The 19,110-nt window shown below is 46.1% G+C and overlaps 1 protein-coding gene across 5 annotated transcripts in view; it reads right to left on the bottom strand.

Annotated features, from left to right (window-relative positions):
- Positions 1–19,110, bottom strand: part of LOC147006619 (F-box/LRR-repeat protein 4-like) — a 159,761-nt gene extending 140,651 nt beyond the window's left edge. For 2 of the 5 annotated variants that reach the window (XM_085868345.1, XM_085868344.1), the window contains exons 1-4: positions 18,035–19,110; positions 15,151–15,233; positions 9,106–9,537; positions 8,076–8,442 (exon numbers count right to left, since the gene is read on the bottom strand). In XM_085868345.1, coding sequence (XP_085724471.1) covers positions 8,076–8,442; positions 9,106–9,537; positions 15,151–15,233; positions 18,035–18,160 — 1,008 coding nt within the window. In that variant the 5' untranslated portion in view covers positions 18,161–19,110. The remainder of the gene's footprint in view (positions 1–8,075; positions 8,443–9,105; positions 9,538–15,150; positions 15,234–18,034) is intronic. The other 3 variants (XM_085868361.1, XM_085868360.1, XM_085868367.1) reach the window with 3 other exon arrangements.

Below are 19,110 nucleotides of genomic sequence, written 5' to 3'. Positions count from 1 at the left end.
GAGGGTGTTTATCCCCGTTTCTCCTTGGAAGAGCCGGACCTGGTGCTACCGCTCGCAATTAACTTCGCCATACGGTCGGTTGTTTTCGAACCACGAACGCCAATCAGTTTACCAAAAGTTCCAGTGTCCACCGTCGAATTTTTGCATTGAACTGGAGGTCAAGCGCCCTCAGCGATGCACCAATCTTTTCTTGATTCGATCCTAATTATGGTGGCCGAGCGTTTACCACTGGTGCGTGCCGACGATGACAGGTCAAATTGTGTGGTCATGACCTCCCAGTCTATCTACATTCGGACAATGCTGGATCAATGGAAGGATAGGACGAGCACGGACAGGTTGAAACGTCAACAAGGAATTTATTAATAAGGAATAAATAATTAAAAATCACTTTCTATTTCCTTGTGATGAAAATAAGAAAATTCAAATCAATCAAAATAATCTGAAGAAAATAAAGAATTAATCAGGCATTTATAGAAAAAGAGACAAAGAGCAGATGCTTATCACTATACTTAACAATTAAACACGAGACAAGGATCATTAAGGGGAGGGGGGGGTAGAGAAATCCGATCTCGCTCGCCTTGCTCTGTTGTTGGCGCCCTGCCTTGCCGTGCACCCACTCGCAAACAGGCTTGAACGCCAATCGACGTCACGTTGTCACCCCCAGGAACCAGGGAAGCCAAGAATCAGGTACGCCCAGAGGAGGTCTCGAACAGAACCAGCATTTACGGTCCAAGCGTCACCCACCGTCAGGAGTCACCAGGAGCCACAACCAACGGGCAGCTGTAAGGAGCTGTGAGAATCTGTGAGGCTGCAAGGCCGTCTGACTGGAACTGAAAATAGCCGTCACCGAGCTGTCACAAACTGAACTGTCGCCAGCTGACACAAACTGTTGCAAAACTCTCAAAGCTGTAAGAACCGCAACCAGCTGTCAACCAACTGACTGAAAAACCGGTGCACTCATCCTTTTTACAGGCGGCCAGTCTGGGGGGACCCTCAAGCAGACTTCAGCCAAATCCACCTTGCCTGTTGGCGCATCGTTGCCCGTGACAAACCGACCGTCTCACGGCCATTCCTGGCCGACGATGGCATGTTTTTTTGGTGCTGGACGAACGGCAGACAACAGCCATTTGCCAGAATTACTGAGCGAAAACTTGAAGCGCTCATAAAACGAAAACGAAAAAGAGCCAGTTCGCGTCTATAGAGCTGCTGAACGAGGTGTCGAACGTCGATGGAAAGAGGGTAGACGAGCCTCCGCTGGACGAACGGCTATCTCACTTGCATGAATGTGTCTGTTGTGAAGAGAAAAAGGGCCATCCCATAAGAAAGGGAATCTATTCTTTCCCCTTCTCAATGCATCAAAGTTAGAATCCCACCAAACATGGGGATGGGTCTATCCTGGACATGTATTTTGGGAAATAGCTGTCTGTGGACTTAAATGTTTGCCTGCATTCGTCGGATTCGATTCTGAGATCCATATGAATATGTTCCTTGTATTTAATTTTGGTTTCACGCTTCTCATTCCGTCTGCGTTAGACTTTCAATCCACTTGCCTGGGAAGCAAAGGAAGGGGGAGAGGTTGGGGGTCTCGATTTCACATTGCCATAAAAAAAAAACAGATTTACTTCCAATAGTTGTATAAATAACAATATTGCGAGAGAGTGAACGCACATAAACGACGTTAACAGCTTACATCGATCCGCGTTCGGTACAGGACGAGGCGTTGTAGCCTATGCAAGGACGAGAGCTGCCTGAATTCCCCGGGTGGTATTCCGTCACATGACGACAGGTCCAGGTCACGAAGGTTTGGGCAGAGCATGGTTACAGATTCCAAGGACTCGTTTGTGATCCAATGGCAGTTTGACAGCTCCAGGTGCAGTAGGTGCTCAGACAACTCACCCAGTAAACTGAAAAAGTACCGCAGGAACACATTGGGATCGTGTTTTAAACAAAGCCGTGAGAGACAAGACGAACTTCAAAACCAACTTTACTTCGATCCACGTGTGCTGCTGCTGTGGTAGAAAATTTAGTTTCAATATTACTTCTATTAATTTTTTTTTCGTTTGGCTGTGGCTCAATAAAGCCTCATGATTGCTATAAACTTTACAAATAAAGGCTTTTATCCATTAAAATAAATATATGAGCAAAAACCGAGATGATAGACAACGACTGATATAAAAGCTCATCAGAAACATGATTATTATATTTAACCTCCGCCATCTTCGAAGATGGAAGGGAGGTTACTGTTTTCACCCCTTTCTGTTTGTTTGTTTGTTTGTGAACAGTATTACGGAAAAACTCCTCGACGGATTTCGACGAAACTTGGTGGGGGGGGTGAGGTATGGTCCAAGGATCATGCCATTAAATTTTGGACTTGGTCCCCCCCCAAAAAAAAATTGAGAAATTTTTTTTTTTTTTGCATTTGTACATGTTTTAAGTGATTTCCAACCCCCCCAAAAATTTTTTTACCCCCACCCAAAAAAAGAGAATTTTTTTTCTGCATTTCTACATGTTTTAAGTGATTTCCAACCCCCCCCCAAAAAAATTACCCCCCCCCCCAAAAAATAGAGAAAAAATTTTTTGGGCATTTCTACATGTTTTAAGTGATTTCCAACCCCCCAAAAAAATTGTTACCCCCCAAAAAAATTTGTTAAAGAATTTTTTTGCATTTCCACATATTTTAAGTGATTTCCAACCCTACCCCCCAAAAAAAATTGTTACCCCCCAAAAAAATATTGTTAGAGAAGAATTTTTTTTTGCATTTCTACATATTTTAAGTGATTACCAACCCCCCCAAAAAAAATTGTTACCCCCCAAAAAAAATTTAAAGAATTTTTTTTGCATTTCCACATATTTTAAGTGATTTCCAACCCTACCCCCCAAAAAAATTGTTACCCCCAAAAAAATTTGTTAAATAATTTTTTTTGCATTTCCACATATTTTAAGTGATTTCCAACCCTACCCCCCCAAAAAAATTGTTACCCCCCAAAAAAATATTGTTAGAGAAGAATTTTTTTTGCATTTCTACATATTTTAAGTGATTTCCAACCCGCCCCTCAAAAAAAAAATTGTTACCCCCCCAAAAAAGAAAAAAAATTGTGTTTGCATTTTTGCATGTTTTAAGTGATTTCCAACCCGCCCCCAAAAAAAATTGTTCTAGAAAAAAAAAATTTTTGCAACTTTTTTTCAACAAAATTTCGATTTTTTTTTTTTTTTGCATTTTTACATGTTTTAAGTGATTTCCAACCCCCGCCCCCCCCCCCCGCCCCCAAAAAAATGTTGGAGAAAAGAACTATAACTCTGTCAGCACTGTTGACATATTTAATGAATAAGATATAAGGTTCACTTGAGTGACCCAGCAGTATTAGCGGCGGAGGTTTTGCACTCTCCCGAGTGCTCCCCCTCTAGTCGTCTATGAGTTTGTGTCTGTGATTCGGAATAAATTATTCCCAGGTTTGAGTGTCAACTGATTTGATTGAAGCTTGTGTCATTCCAAACAGGAGCCCCATGGAAATGCATATTGTTGCGAGGCTGGGCATCGGCACGAGCACGACCGCGAGATGGAGCTGCAGCGTCGGCGTCGGCGTCGAATTCAGATCGTACTTATTCGGAAAAGTCCGAAGAGTACGGGTCCTTTTTTTTGGACCGTGAAGGGTCAATATCTCTAACACGTGGTACAGGGTTATTTGCCAAATCTTCAAAATACCTCGAGACCACGTGGCGATCTACCGAGCCTTCACACCCTCGACGGCACCCGCACGGAAACGAGCCGCTCAGCGTGCTCGTTCCGTGTGCGACCCGAGCGGTTTGATCGCCGAGTTCCGTCGGTCCGGTTGTCCCGTTACAACGGGCGCGGTACTGGCCTGCTAATTCCCCGGCACGCGACACGTTCAGTCAATGAAGGAAGAGACGCGAACAAGCTGAAACATTGAACAGATGGGGTTTATTGATACATCGGTGGGGAACGAGGGAAGCACAGAAGGGCACAGCGAAACCGACTAGTATTGAGAATTGCAATTTTATACAGCACAAGCACTTAAACAATTTACTCCTTAAAGATGGGGCCCACAGGACACGCACGCACACACAAAGAATCGGACCAAATGGTCTTTAATTGGACCTCCAGCCCGGAGGACAGTCGGGCTGAGGATCAGGGTAGCTGGCTCCTGGCTGCGAGCGCGCGGCTGGGCGTCCACTCCTTCCCGGAGCTCCGGTCACCGAAGGACGGACCAGCGCAGCCGAACACGACTGAGGTGAGATGAGGTGATCACCAAGCTCACGATCATGTAGAGGAGTAGGCGGAGGAGGCGGACGAGGAGGACGACGACCCCTCACGACGACTAAGGCCTAAGTCACATTTGCTCTACGGCGAGGATACGGCGGCCGTACCCCCTCTGAATTGACAGAAACTTGCAGCGGCCGCAGAGTTTCTGCGGTGGCCTCAGGGTGGCCCTACGCCATTTGGCTATCTTTTACAGGCCGTAGGGGTCACTGTGGAATTATAACGCAGTTATAACTTTTTTTCATTTCTCCGTTCGCCGTCGCAATTCGACAAGCCGAAAAAAAAAACTGGTAAAAATTAATAAATAAATAATTAACCCATTCGTTACCGTCCGTCTGGCCGCACGTTCGCCTTAGGGCCCCCTTGTGGTCGCCTTGCGGGAACCTTGAGTCTGCCTTGAAAATTATATGGCCGCCGCAGGGCCCCCTTAAGGTCACCGTGCGACATCAAATCAAAGACCGTACGGCAACCCCACGTTTTCCGTTTCCACAATTTATAAATACGCCGTGCGGCTCCCCGAAAAATAAAAACATATGTGACTGCTACATTGTGTGACCGTGGAAATACTGCGGCCGCCCTATAATTGCTCGTGGCCGTAGATTTTGGAGACCCCACGGCCGCCGTAGCAAATGTGACGTAGGCCTGATCAACGACTACTGACCACGACTGACCAACGACCACTGACGACGGGGACTAATGACGACCTGTACTGACGACTGACGACCAGAAAATCTCTCTCCTCAGACCAGCCGTCTGCGCTCTTATTCCCTCGCCCCCCACCGAGGAGGGGTGGGGTGTCTCCGCCCTCCCTACTTCTCCACACCGGACGGCGTTGTGCACAGAATCCCTCGTCGCCCTGTCACTGGCCAGTTTTGGCGCCCATATCGCTCGCCTTCACTCTCACTGGCCAAAACGGGCGGCAAGTACTTCGATTGGCCAGGTGGCGTGGTGACATCACATGGACCGCCCCTCACACAGTCGGGGAAGTCCGATTGGCCGAGCGATGGTCACGTCACCCGATGCATCCCGATTGGTCGAGAGCCACCGCAATGCTCCTCTTTGAACTCCGCCCTCGTACGTGATCGAACGCATGGGGATAATGGCGTCCATCAGAGTGAGGTGAAGGTGTTGCTGGTGTTGATGGGCGTGTAGAAATGAACGAAAAGAAAACCTGACTATTAAAATAACTTCACAGCGCATGAACATTTATTTTCCCATTAGATAAGGGACGGGAGCTATCTTTAAAACACATACTTACCGATATAACTCAGCCATAGGAACCTGGATGTTGAGTGCGATAGTTTTCCAAATCCGCCACAATATAAGGTCCATGAGGACATAATTGATACAGCTCTGTGTTCTTATTGCTACATCAACGAATGGCGAACAACACACTTATGCTTTCAAATGCTCGTAAAGGTGTAAAGTCTTTTGCAAAGCAATGTAATTAACTCAAGCCGTTTTGTCACCATATATGGAGTTGTACACCATGAAGGATCATGGGTAAAATGATGCAACCCAGAGTTTTGGTGACGTCCTTGAAAAGAGGAAAAATAGGAAAAATAATAAATGTCACGGTGTGTGTGTGTGTGTGTGTGTGTGTGTGTGTGTGTGTGTGTGTGTGTGTGTGTGTGTGTGTGTGTGTGTGTGTGTGTGTGTGTGTGTGCGTGTATCAGTCAGTCAGTGTGTTTGTCAGTGTGTGTGTCCTCCATGATTTCAAAACCATAAAACCTACTAACCAAATACTTTGCATGCATACTTAGGGAACTCCAAGGGAGTGCATGACTGATAATTGGATGTGTGGGTTAATTAAAACACTCCTTTTGAAGTAATGAACGGCCTTATTTAATTATATCCTTCACCAGGCGCCTCCTCGGCCACCTCGCTCTCCCTCGCTGGGGTCTTAATTCGCTATTTTTTTTGGCCTTCTCAACAATGCCTTGACTTGGAACAGGCCGCAACGGTTTCTCAACAATGATGTTTCTTTTTTCACTTTCCTCACTCATATCATCGATTGCCAGTTCATCACAGCGACAAATCACTGGGTACATTGTAATGCTTATACCTGGACACGCCAGCGTTTGTGGCTTTATTTCATTTCCGCACATGCCATAATCTCTACAACCTCCCAATCTGAGCCAAATGACAAAATATAAACTCAGGAATTCAACTTATCAACAGTGCAGGGCTTATCAGAAGCCGACGACTAAAAAAATTGTTCATTTGTCCAATTCGGACATTGTTTGATATTCTGGGTGTCTCGGGGTACATGTATGTTTAAATTACCGATTGACGATACGTATGGAAATACCCATATAAAAAGAAAAGGATGGACCAATCCCCAGCAACTTTAACAAACTTGCTCGTAGTTCCCAGGGTCAGGTCAAGAGAACAACCCACCTCCAAATCCAACCTCCTCCAGCTCCACCAGACAAATTCTCTGCATGTATGTTTGTGTAGGTCTGAAAACCATTGGAATAAAAATGGGTCAGGTCGTGGGTGGAACCCCTTGTACCCCTGCAAGGATATTGTGTGTGTGTGTGTGTGTGTGTGTGTTTCTCCGTGTGAAAATGAACAAATTAAACTCAAAGAAAGAAAGGAGGCCATTTGGCCAATCACTGCCCTGGTGCACTCTCGGGGGTTTATTTTGTTTTATTTTTTTTTTGCGATAGCTTCACAAATCCATATAATTGATGGTTTACTGAAGTCGAAATAACAGAATCTTGATCGGGTGACCAAGCTTATTTATAGCAGTTGGATACAACCGTCAAGGAATGGTGATGGGATGGGATGTGATTGGACGTGACGATTGCACCACAACAACCACTCTGTAGTATAATGACGTTGGAAGAGCCACCTGTCAAGGACTGCTGAGGACATGGCACAGGATTTGAAAGGACAGAAGGGCCACTGAAAAATTAATCAAACGAAATAAAATCAGCAGCAGTAACAATTTGGTGACGCAATGGTGCCGAGCACCGAAATTCTGTGACTTCAGCATGGGAAACGCTTTGAGAAAACTCTACTTTTGATCTGGTCAACCTGGATAAACTGAAGAGTGGTAAGTAAATTTATATTTTGTAAACAGAATTGTAACTGGTAATTATGTCGACTAAGTTTGTTGGTGATCGGAGAAGCAGTAAGAGACGAGACAGGAGAGGAAACTGATCAGAATGAAAGAGAAGTGGAGATGGTTCACCTAAACCCAGGCCGTCGATTACTACCTTTGGAATCAAGTACTCACTTTTTAAGGACTGAAGGACTGAATCTTCCATCGTTTCCAGTCCATGAGAGACCGAGCGAGCGTGCATGGGTGAGACGAGGCTTCAAAGCCAGAAGGTCCTCCTCACAGAGAGATGGCCAGAAAGGCTTGAGGTCCAGGTGTTTGTACACGGAAGGGTTGTAGCAGCAGTCCCGCAGGGTACGGCTGCATTGAGCGAGGCAACACAGCTCAGGGAGTGTCATGTGCGATAAAATAATTTCGATAATCTGTTGTGGAAGTAAGGCAGCAAAAAAAACATCGATTTCATGATCAGTGCATCAACCTGACCAACTGTCACTGTCCAGATAGTCAAGGATGTTCATCAAATGATAAACCAGTAACTCTTAAAACAACCCAGGTAACCACCAGTGAAGCCATCAAGGACCGACAAACACAAACAGACTTGGACAGCCATTTCAATGTTGACGCCATCGTCTGAAACCATTCTGAATCCAAACAGTGAGATGATCTGATCTGGAAAACCAAGTTTTAAAAGAAGAAGAAAAGATGACGAGTCGGGGTTCACATACTCACCTCGAAAGGTAAAAGGTCAAAATATCCATTATTTGTGAAGGGGGAAAGCTTCTCTTCCTCCTCGTTTGCCCTCCTTTCTTCCTCCATATCTCGTCTCCTCCTTCTTTCCATCGTGTTTTGTTTCTGCCGAAGTCTTTCTGACTCAGCAAGATCCTGATTCTTGCTCTTCTTTGGTTGCATGATGTCCACCGGGATACCGTACAGAACAGCAGCGTCCAGTTCCATGTGGTAAGCGTTCAGGGAGCAACTGAACTCCAGGCGGAGGATGTTCGTCGCAAAACCCGGTGGTTGTATCGGTGGGGAAAACATGAAAGGGACGTTCGGTGGAAGATTGGTGTCCGCAGGGCCGGACCACAGCGTCCGCCACCTGCATCGTACATCACCAAAGTAAACCTTTTGAGGAGTGTCCTTTTGATTTTACTATGAAGTAGACATTGTGTATTAGGGTGTGACTCATGTCGAACATCTCCAATGTGATACAAACGGATGTGTAAAAGGACATTACTCACATTATTAAATAAACTAGTGCGTGCCCGTACGTGCGTGCCCGTATGTGTGTGGCCGTACGTGCAAGAAAATTTTTTTCTGACGTCAATTGTGACGTCATAGCACCGTGTCCTGTCATTTGATTGTTAAATAAATGGCCATAACTTGGGAAGCACTTGTCCGATTAATATCAAACCTTGAAAAGGCACATCCACAGGGCCCCAGCAATATGCCTGGCAAGTTTCAATTCGATCAGACCAGTGGTTGTCGAGAAACAGTGGTCACAGACAGACAGACAGACAGACAGACAGACAGACAGACACACAGATTGCTGGAATTATCGATATATTGACAAATAAATGAATGAAACTTGATGTTGTATTCAAAATTTACACAACCAAATGGAGAGATGCATTTTGAGCTCCATGCCAAAAAAGAGGTCTTCACAAGGTGGTCTTCAAATAACGAAGATGTTATTGAAATCCCGTTATAGTCATGCAAGACCAGTCAGATACGAAACATACTCCCAAAGGGTCATTGGTACCTGCACACAGCAGAATCTTCACCTTCATCCCAGGACCTGGCCAGTATCCGAACCACATACCCAGGGTGATACGTCTCCAACACCGAGACCCTGGTCGGGAAGACGGGCAAGTCGAAATGTAACTCGATGAAATCCTGGCTTTTAAACCACTCGGGATTCTTGGGACAACGTCCGGGTGTCCATCGGGACAAGCGGTCCCACCACAACTTGAATGTTCTCGGCACGGCCACGTGCATGAAGTCCCCGGAGATGGAAGAAATGTTCGGTAGACCCTCCACGTTGCAGATGGAATTGTATCCTCCATACTGGGAGCTCAGGTCCAGAACATGGCTCACGTATTGAGACAGCTCGAGATGAGACGGCTGCGGGAACAAACCTTCAGGGTCTTCCTGCAGTCCGGGTGCATCTCCACGCCGTTGGTTTCTGCTGGTCCTATTGAACAGGAAGTGCAGAGCAGGCTCAACATGCAAGTGTATTTCACACAGTCATTGAAGTAAAATCCACAATCGCAATCCAGCACAAGTAGATCACGTGGTCATTTATCATCACATCACTGCTACGAATGCTGCAACCACAGTCACCATCAAGGACGTGCACCACTGTCCTTTAAAGATATCGGGGACGATATCGGACAATCACGGAACTTTTAAGATCTCGGAGAAATCAGCAAACGTTACTGCCCTGCACAAAAAGGTACAAAAATAGATACCTGCACCTGCAGACCAATCAACCTTCTCCCAATCATCAGCAAGGTCATGGAATCCATCATCACTTCCGACATCAAATCCTTCCTCTTCTCCAATGGTTTGATTTTCGATCATCAATTTGGTTTCAAACTCGGTCACTCAACCCCAGATATGCTGCTTCTGCTCTCCCAACAATGGATGGATGTACTCAATGCCAGACATGAAATCAGAGCCATATCCTGAGACATATTGCATGCCTTCGATACGGTCAGGCACCCTGTCCTGCTCACCAAACTATCTTCAGATCCAAAGGAATCTCCACTCATGGCTCGCAGACTTCCTCTCCTGTCGCAGTTAACATGTGGCCCAAAATTCCTCTCTCTCATCTCCTCTTCCTGTCCAGGCTCAAGGCAGCGTTCTGGGCCCTGTTCTTTTACTGGTTTTCATTAATGATCTCTCAGACTGCAAAATCCTCTTTATCTCTTTGCTGATGACTCCACCCTCTGTCATACCATCTGTCATCCTTAAAATCATCAGAGAGCAGCCTCTTCACTCTGCAGATCTGGATAAAATCACAAGCTGGTCCAACACGTGGAACTCACACTCTCACTATTTGTCCCCGAAAGAAGCGTCTGGAACCCCCCCCCCCGCCCACCCACCACATCTACTTTCTCAACAATCCCCTTGAAGAAGTCCATTCATTCAAGCTTCTGGGTCTCACTATCTGTCAGGATCTTTTCTGGGAAAGCCACATCTCCAAGCTGGTCTCCAAAGTCAGTCATCGACTGGAAATCCTACGTTGTGCAAAGTTCTTCCTTGGCACACCTGAGCTTCTAACCACTGACAAAACTTCCATCCTCAGCCTCGTGCAGTGGTTCTCTCCCCTCTGTGGTGGTGCGTCTGCCTCACATGGAGCTGGAATTCACGCTGTGGAAACCAAGGCTTTTAGAATCATTGGTACCTCCCGTGATAAAGCTGAGTCTTTGGGTCTCTCACTCTCTCACCGCATGCAGGCCGGTGGGCTTTCTGTCTTCCACCGACTCCTCTCCGGTATTGCCCCCCCCCCAACCCGCTCTGTGCCCCTATAATTCCGCAGGGTGTGCAAGGTACGCTAAAATTCCCTTCTGGTGAAACTGCCAAAATCACGAATCATTATCACCTTCACTCTTTCATTCCTTAGGCTCACCTCCACTCTTTCATTCCTTAGGCTCACCTTCACTCATTCATTCCTCCTTTTTCCCACCTTTCGAACAAAAATTCCCACACTCTCTTCAATCCCACTCCTCCCCACAGGTCTTCAAAACAGCTGTTCACCACCATCTCATGTCTTCACCCATCTAAAATCACGATCTTTTCTTCCTCGATTAATCCACCGCAAACCCACCTCCTTCAAATTCCGTGTTTTCCTTCCTGAAAGTCCCCATGGTACCATATTACTGTTTACCCCGGGTACCCTGCCCCATCCCTCTTCCTTCCACAGATCTCCTGTTGTTTCTGTTCTCCACTATTTTGTGCTTCCCTCTCCCACCCCTCATGCCCACTGCCTTGCTGTTCTGTGTGTTCGCTTTTCCACGAGCCTCACAACAAGATGCAAGGTGCAAGAGAGCCTCCACGAGCCTCACAACACGAGCCTCACAACAAAAAAACAACAATGGAGGCCACATCCCATTGCAGATGCTTGTATTTGGAACATTTTGACGTGGAGCTAAAAGTGCAAGTGCATGCTTGAACCTGTTCAACATCGCATGGATATCCCCAGTGCTCCGTTTGGTTGCGGCCCCCATTTGGTGTCCAACGCACGTTCGTGGCCAGGGAGCGCCACCAAAATACTCTCACGCCATGTTAATCACAGAGATGAGTCGGGTGGTGAGGGACAGAACGAATGTGGCCATATCCGGCGTCGTCTTTGCAAGGGCGGGGCTCGTACTCGGGAAAGCGTCCGTGCACCAATGGGGGAGTTGGGACTGACTGTTCTGATCTGACTTTGCGCTCCTCCCTCGCCAGACGTCCACAAAATACCCTGCGAAGCAGTGGTCGTCGTTCTTGGGTCTTAGTTCAGTTCTGGGTTTGTGAGAGAGAGAGAGAGAGAGAGAGAGAGAGAGAGAGAGAGAGAGAGAGAGAGAGAGAGAGAGAGAGAGAGAGAGAGAGAGATAGAGAGAGAGAGAGAGAGAGAGAGAGAGAGAGAGAGAGAGAGAGAGAGAGAGAGAGAGAGAGAGAGAGAGAGAGAGAGAGAGAGAGAGAGAGAGAGAGAGAGAGAGAGAGAGAGAGAGAGAGAGAGAGAGAGAGAGAGAGAGGAAGAGGGAGAGAGAGTTTTCAGAGCGATCCCACAGACATGCACGTCTTTCCATTTTACCTTCTCTGTACCTCATCTGAATTTCATTGCACCTCCTCTGACAATGCACCTGAGACATCCTCAGTTTTCCTCACATCCTCCCTCTCCCAAGCGATTGGGAAGCAGGGGCCCGTCAGCCAAGCCAGGTACAAGAGAGTACCTTCTCACACTTTCTCTCTCTCTCTCTCTCTCTCTCTCTCTCTCTCTCTCTCTCTCTCTCTCTCTCTCTCTCTCTCTCTCTCTCTCTCTCTCTCTCTCTCTCTCTTTTTCTGTTGCTCTCCAACTTTACTCGGAGTATGTTTCTAATGGCGCCTGTCTTCGTATAGCTAAACAGTGTGTAAATTTGTTATATCAGTGGAAGTCCAAACTATCCTTTGTTGTGTCTTTTGTATATCAGTGGAAGTCCAAACTATCCTTTGTAAATATTGCCCTCCCTTGTTAGGAAGGAAAAAACACATAAGATGTCATCGTCCGTCCGTTGTATTGTTACGAATTTGTAAGCATACTGCACTCAAGATTCACGTCCCTTTCGAACAGTTATATCGGTAAAGTGTGTGTTTATAGTTGGGGCCCCCTACCTGTGTCTAACGGGAATTACATGTGTGCGCTGCGGAGATTCGTTTGCAACAAACCTCCTTCACTCCACTCCACACACCGACGCCATCGCCCACGTGCGTGTTCGGCCACGTACGTGGGCAGAGATTTCCATCACCTCAGACCGGGCTCCGCCCAGGAAGGCAGGGGCGTGCCCCTTGTCCAATCACGCCACAGAAGGCGGTTTTCCCACGACACACCGGCCAATGAGAGGTGAGAGTGCCTCAGACGGGGAATCGCTCACCCCGGAGGAGAAAGGAATATAAGAAAGACCAATGAGGTCCATTTCTGTGTGTGGTGTGTGTGTGTGTGTGTGTGTGTGTGTGTGTGTGTGTGTGTGTGTGTGTGTGTGTGTGTGTGTGTGTGTGTGTGTGTGTGTGTGTGTGTGTGTGTGTGTGTGTGTCTGTATATGGGCCCGTCTTTAAGTAGCAACTGGAGAAGTGCTTTTGCTTGTACATTAACTGCATTTCTTATTGTCAGATAACTCTGCTCTTTGTGTGTTCCCTTCCCCCCATTATAAATAAATCCTCTGTTAAATGTTTCGGCTCGTTTTTGTGTTTCTTTCATTGGCTTAGCACGGTGCGTGTTGAGAAGTAGCGAGGGTAAATTGTGCATTTGGACCGACGGACCTCGGTAACCATCTGCTTGGGTTACGCACGGTTCGAGCAGGCTACTGGCTCGTTCCGCTCAAACTCCGCTGAAGGTGAATTTCCCCGGTAGTTTGGACGACGTGGTTATTTCGGTAAATTGAAATTGGCAATCGACCCTATCCCACGCGGTCGACCTATTTGCGATCTTCGGTCCGATAAGGGATCCGTCGGCTCCAGACTTATCCGGGGTGACGACATAAATTCCGGGTGTTCCGTGGAGCCGACTCTTCTGCTCCATCAAGCCGATACCCGGCCCGCAACAGTATTCGTAATTTTGCTGTCGGAGTTGAAGGGCGAGTCCACACCATATTGATTTACAACAAAAATGGCTGCCAGTCTCCCAATCGGACATCTTTGATCAGATCTTTGGCCATAAAGTTTGGTACAAGTGTATTCCATCGTGTGTTCTTGTTATGGTAAGCTTGAACAAAATCAGAGCACGCATGTCTGAGAAATCATTGGGGACAAGGGAGAGGGTTTTGTCTGCCAGTCAGCCATCTTGGATCGGATGGTGAAATTAAATGAAGGCCATTTGAAAGCCATCATTCATTTTCTGTGTTCTAAGTTTGAATAATATCGGTAAATGCACGTCCGAACAAAGGTTGAGGACATGCTCGATCCAGGCATATTTTTTTTTAACTAAAATAGCTGCCAGTCTACCAGTCGGCCATCGTTGATCAGATTGAAAAATAAAACGAGTTGCACGTGTTTGCCATCACGTACTGTACTTTTGCCAAGTTTGAATAGAATCAGAGCATGCAAGTCTGAGAAATAGTTGGGGTCACATTTAAGTAAGCAAATGGCTTCCAGTCGGCCATCTTGGGTCTGATCTCAAAAAAAACACATGCACATGTAATCCATCATTCGTCGTGGACATACCAAGTTTGAACAACATCGGTGAATGCATGTCCGACAAATGTTTGAGGACGTGTTCAACATTGGGTTTTTTTAACAACTAAAATGTCCGCCTCCCATCCACCCCTCCCCCTCCTCTCTCTCTCCCTCTGCTCCTTCTCCCCCTCCCTCCTTTCTCTACCCCTCCCTCCTCTTCTCCCACCTCCCATCTCTCTACCCCCTCCCTCCTCTCTCTACCCTCACCCTTCTCTTCTCCCCCCTTCCTCCTCTCTCTACCCTCGCCCTCCTCCCTCTTTTCCCCCCTGCCTCCTTTCTCTACCCTTCCCTCCTCTTCTCCCCCTTCCCTCCTCTCTCTACCCCCTCCGTCCCCTTTCTCCCCCACTTCATGTTTCCCTCAACAAAGTTCCCACCATTTGAAAGCCTTTTCCCCCTGAGCAGGGCTCAGCTTTTTGCGACTCCAATCATGGTTCCCTTTTCTTGTGGCATTTTACGGCCGGATGCCCTTCAGTCGCCTTCGACACGCAGGGATTATTACCAGTGTACTGGTGATCATTTCACCGAACCTCGGAAGGATCACAAGCTGAGTCAACCCCACCTAGTGTTAATTCAGTGGCCAGCGGGACTCGAACTGAGGACCTCGAGGATCCCAAGGTTTCCCTCAACAAAGTGACGGGTTGTATTTGCTCCTAGATAAATATCATCAGCCAGGATGGATGAAGATGACGTGAGCTGACTTTCGAGCAGATGGAAGAGTTAGAGCAGATGGAAGACTATCATTACCTCGGGCTAATGAGAGAGTGAAATGAGCAGAATGTTCATGAAGAACAACATGACGTCATTTGATTAAATACGTCAGCGAAGCTATGATTACTTTGGCTGGTACATCCGATATTAAGATTTCCCACCCTGAAGAAACCCCAATGCTTACTGAAACAAACGACGTCGCCACCGTCCTCCAATTTGGTTCATTGTTGTTTGTCGAGAAGGGAAACCGAGGTGATGCTCAACGACCTGGAAGGTTCAGGTAAAGGGAGCACAGACGAACGCGTTGTGAGACCTCCACTCCTCCTGTATCAAGGCTGAAGATCTTTTCGAGCCAAGTCCATGACCAGGAACATGCGCTGAGAAGTCACCGTTGGCTCCGCCCCTCGAGTGCGGAAATTCCGCTTGTTCAAAACACATTTTGCTCGTTTTGAAGCTTTCCGAGATCCACAAAAATCTACATTTCCCACACTTCCCGTGTTAAATCGGTGTTGTGCTGATATGTGCAAAAAAATGAAACGTGTGAACTGGCCAGCTGGCCCATCGTGCCTGTGTGACATTTCACACTTACACTCTTTTAAATCCCACTCTTCCCTCCAGGTGTTTAAAACAGCTGTTCACCACCATCTCTGATCTTCCTCCAACCAAAATCACAATCTTTTCTTCCACCCAAAACGTTAATCCACCCCAAACCCACCTCCTTCAAATTTCCTGATTTCCTTCCTGGAATTCCATGTAGTCTCCATCTTGTTTACCACGTGGATGTGGTCCCCCCCCAATCCCTCTCCCTTCCACAGATCTCCTCATGTCCCTCTTCCCCACTGTTTTTGTCCTTCCCTCTCCCACGGCTATTGTCTCCTGCTCCCCTTGTTGTATATTCTTTGTGTTCGCTCTCATATGAGCCTCAACATTGTTCACAAAAAATTTAATTTTCCATGAAACTTCAGCAGATTTCGTGAAATTGAGTGATATTGAGTCGGGGTCCCACAAGAACCCGATTGGTAAGATTCGGTTGTAAATATGTTGGTAGATGAGGGTCAAGTTAAGGTAAGAAACTGAATTCTCATCTTACAAATGAAAAGGGTAGTTGGACTTTGATACAATTAATAACTTATATTCGTCCATAAATAACTATAATCAGATTAAATTACCAATTTACATTGAACTAGGAAAGTAATCAAAGATTCAGGCTGAAACGATTGAGAAAAACAAACAATATAATGGTTAACACCTGTACACCTGATCATGAGGACGCTCAAAGATTAAACCCTGACAGGTGATGTGAAGAACTTCCGACAAGAGGAACAACAAACACAGTTATGGGATTAAAGATATCCCAAAGTTTGAGAAACAAAATAGAATTCCAGTTCATGTTTACACTTTTAATAAATAAAAATTAATCGTGTGTGTGTGTGTGTGTGTGTGTGTGTGTGTGTGTGTGTGTGTGTGTGTGTGTGTGTGTGTGTGTGTGTGTTTGTGTGTGTGTGTGTTAGTGTGTGTGTGTTAGTGTGTGTGTGTTTCCACCTCCATTTTTAGGTAAGGGGTCATGTTTGAGAGAGCAAGTTGTGAAGTTTTCTTGTTTTCACAGCTTTGTTCGAGGGTCGTTTTCAGGATCGTCACTGAACTTTAAAATGACGTTCGTTTGTCGTTGTATTCATTCCCTGGAATGATTTTTAAGGAGTCAGTGAAGGTTTTCTTGATCACTCCTGCAGCTCCGACTATCACCGGTATAATTTCAGTTTTCTTCAGTTTCCAAGTCCTCTTTGACCTCCATTTTCAGATCCTGGTATATGGATCCTGGTATACCTGATTTCTGTTTCATTTAGTCCAAAGTCATGGGAACTGAAATGACGATCAACAATGCCGACTTTCCCTTTTCGTGTTTGAGCACCATGTCCAGACACAATACTTTGTTTGCAAAGAACACACTTCGATGGGATCATCTTCTCAAACATGAGCATTATATGTTCATTTTCAAGGATCGGATGTGGGATGTGATTATTTTGATTATTTTGGGGCAGGGATATTGAAATGTTTATGGATGTAAAGGTGGATTACCCTCCAGCTGCTGTCATGTATCTCTGTGTACAGCTGTTCTGACATGAGTATTTTACATCCTGAAAGGAGGTCACTGGAACTTCCTGTTTCGTCCCCACAAAACCTGAATTTGTCCGATTGGCTCAATCCCGCCATTTTCTTCAAGGTATTAGTGTAGTGTCCTTGGTCTCAGCATTGATGACTCGTTCTCCATCGCAATTAATTTGATCTCTTCTTCGCCGTTACAAAGAGCCTTCCTCGTCGATCCTTGTTCTATCAACCTCTTTGTTTTTATTTAATCTCCTGCTCTTTTGTCATTCTCCCATTTGTTACACTGTATCTGCAGATATTTATTTTTGTAATTTCCCTTTGTTATTTTTTTTCAATCATTGTGGCTGTGTTTGTTTATGTTTCGTTTTCCTGTGTATTATCTGTGATTTACACCTGTTGTCCTTCACCAATGGTATAGACTTTGCAGTGGAGGATGATTTCCTTCTCGTCTAAGCTCCAGCTTTGTTCATTTAATCTTCTCCCATTTGTCTGGTGCCGAGCCGCTGTTGGTTGGAGAACAGGCGACACCTTTTTATCTTTGGTGTCAAGTGCTGTGTCAGTTAGTTTGTGGTTATTTAAGTGTGTTAACCGATGAAACACTGCAGAACACAGAACACTTGTACGGTTTGTCCCAGTGTGAACTCGTTTATGTTCATTCAAGGTTGATAAATGACGAAAAACCTCAGAACACACTGAACACTTGTTCTGATTCATTACCAAATTTGATGGTGATTTGTACATTGGTGGAATAACAAGTACCGGGTATACTGTTGTTACATTCACTTTGTGGAGTTATATTATTATTATTATTGTTACTTATAAACAATAAAACCATAACATGAAGAATGAGTTTGTGATTCAAACCTTCTTATCGAAGCAACGGATCATCGATAAACTCTGACTCGATCTTCATTTTCACAACAGAATCTGAAACAAAAACAATCAGAGCAAACGTCACGTACCGGGTCCTGACTCCTTATCCTCGGGTGGACCGACCATGGACCCGCGGTCCAAGGGAGAATCTCCAGGACCGACCGCGTTTCCTCCATCGGAGCCCCTCGTGAATCCCGGGGTGTTCGCTTTGTCATCTTCACCGGAGAGTCCACGGGTCATCCTGCACCGTCTGGTACTGTAAGTACAGTGTGGTAAAGGAAGGTACGCTGTGGTACATCAATCAATCACGTGACAAACCAAAACAGACCAAGAAACACAAAAAAAGTTCCGGGGGTATTCGATCAGTCGATACCATATTTGTCTGGTGTTGGCTTTATGGCGAGAGTAGTGGGCTTGGGATCCTCGGGCCCTGAGTTCAAATCCTCTTGGCTGTTGAATTAATACCAGGTGGGGTTGACTCAGCCTGTCATCCTTCTGAGGTCGGCAAAATGAGTGCCAGCTTGCTGGTATCCTGTGTTGGAGTGGGGATTGTGTCCAGGATTGTGCCCAAAACCCAAGGAGACTGTTTAGGCAGCACCAATGCTCTGCACAGAGTATGGTCTCAATGGATGGATGGATGGATACCATATTTACTCTTGTCGATACTTCAGTGTTTTGTTGAATGACGTCATGATGTAGCGGGTCCTGCGCATGCGTATAATAAACGAGTCCTGGGCTATGGAGTCGTTCCACGTTGTCCGTGTCCTTCACTCGGGCCTGCTCCTTTCCTGAAATACGGACGTGAAGAAGTTTCTTAAGTTTATAACAAACTGGCGATGATGATGGAATCTCGAAGGTGATCGGACGTGGGAAGGTATGTTCAAGACATGGCAGTGTGGGGGAATATTGGGTGTTTGGTTCTATTGGGCCTTTCGAGGAAAAACTGGAGTTGTTCGAGGACGACACAGACAGATGCGACGCGTTTTTGGCGCCAAACCGGATTGATGAAGATCTGCAGGCGAGTCTATTTTTGGCTGCTGTGGGAGCAGACTCGTTCAAGTTCGTGAAGAACTTGTGTGACCCAGCTCTGCCAACATGGAAAACCTACGCTCAACTGAAGGCCTGGTTAACAGAACATTCCACGACGAAACCGATCGTGATAGGT

This window comes from Eptatretus burgeri, unplaced genomic scaffold (genome assembly GCF_056783735.1).
Source record: "Eptatretus burgeri isolate ZD-2024b unplaced genomic scaffold, Ebu_testis_v1 Ebu_testis_scaffold_3160, whole genome shotgun sequence".
NCBI classification, from domain to species: Eukaryota; Metazoa; Chordata; class Myxini; order Myxiniformes; family Myxinidae; genus Eptatretus; species Eptatretus burgeri.
Note: the sequence above shows the minus strand (reverse complement) of the source record. Positions and strands in the feature narration are given on the sequence as shown.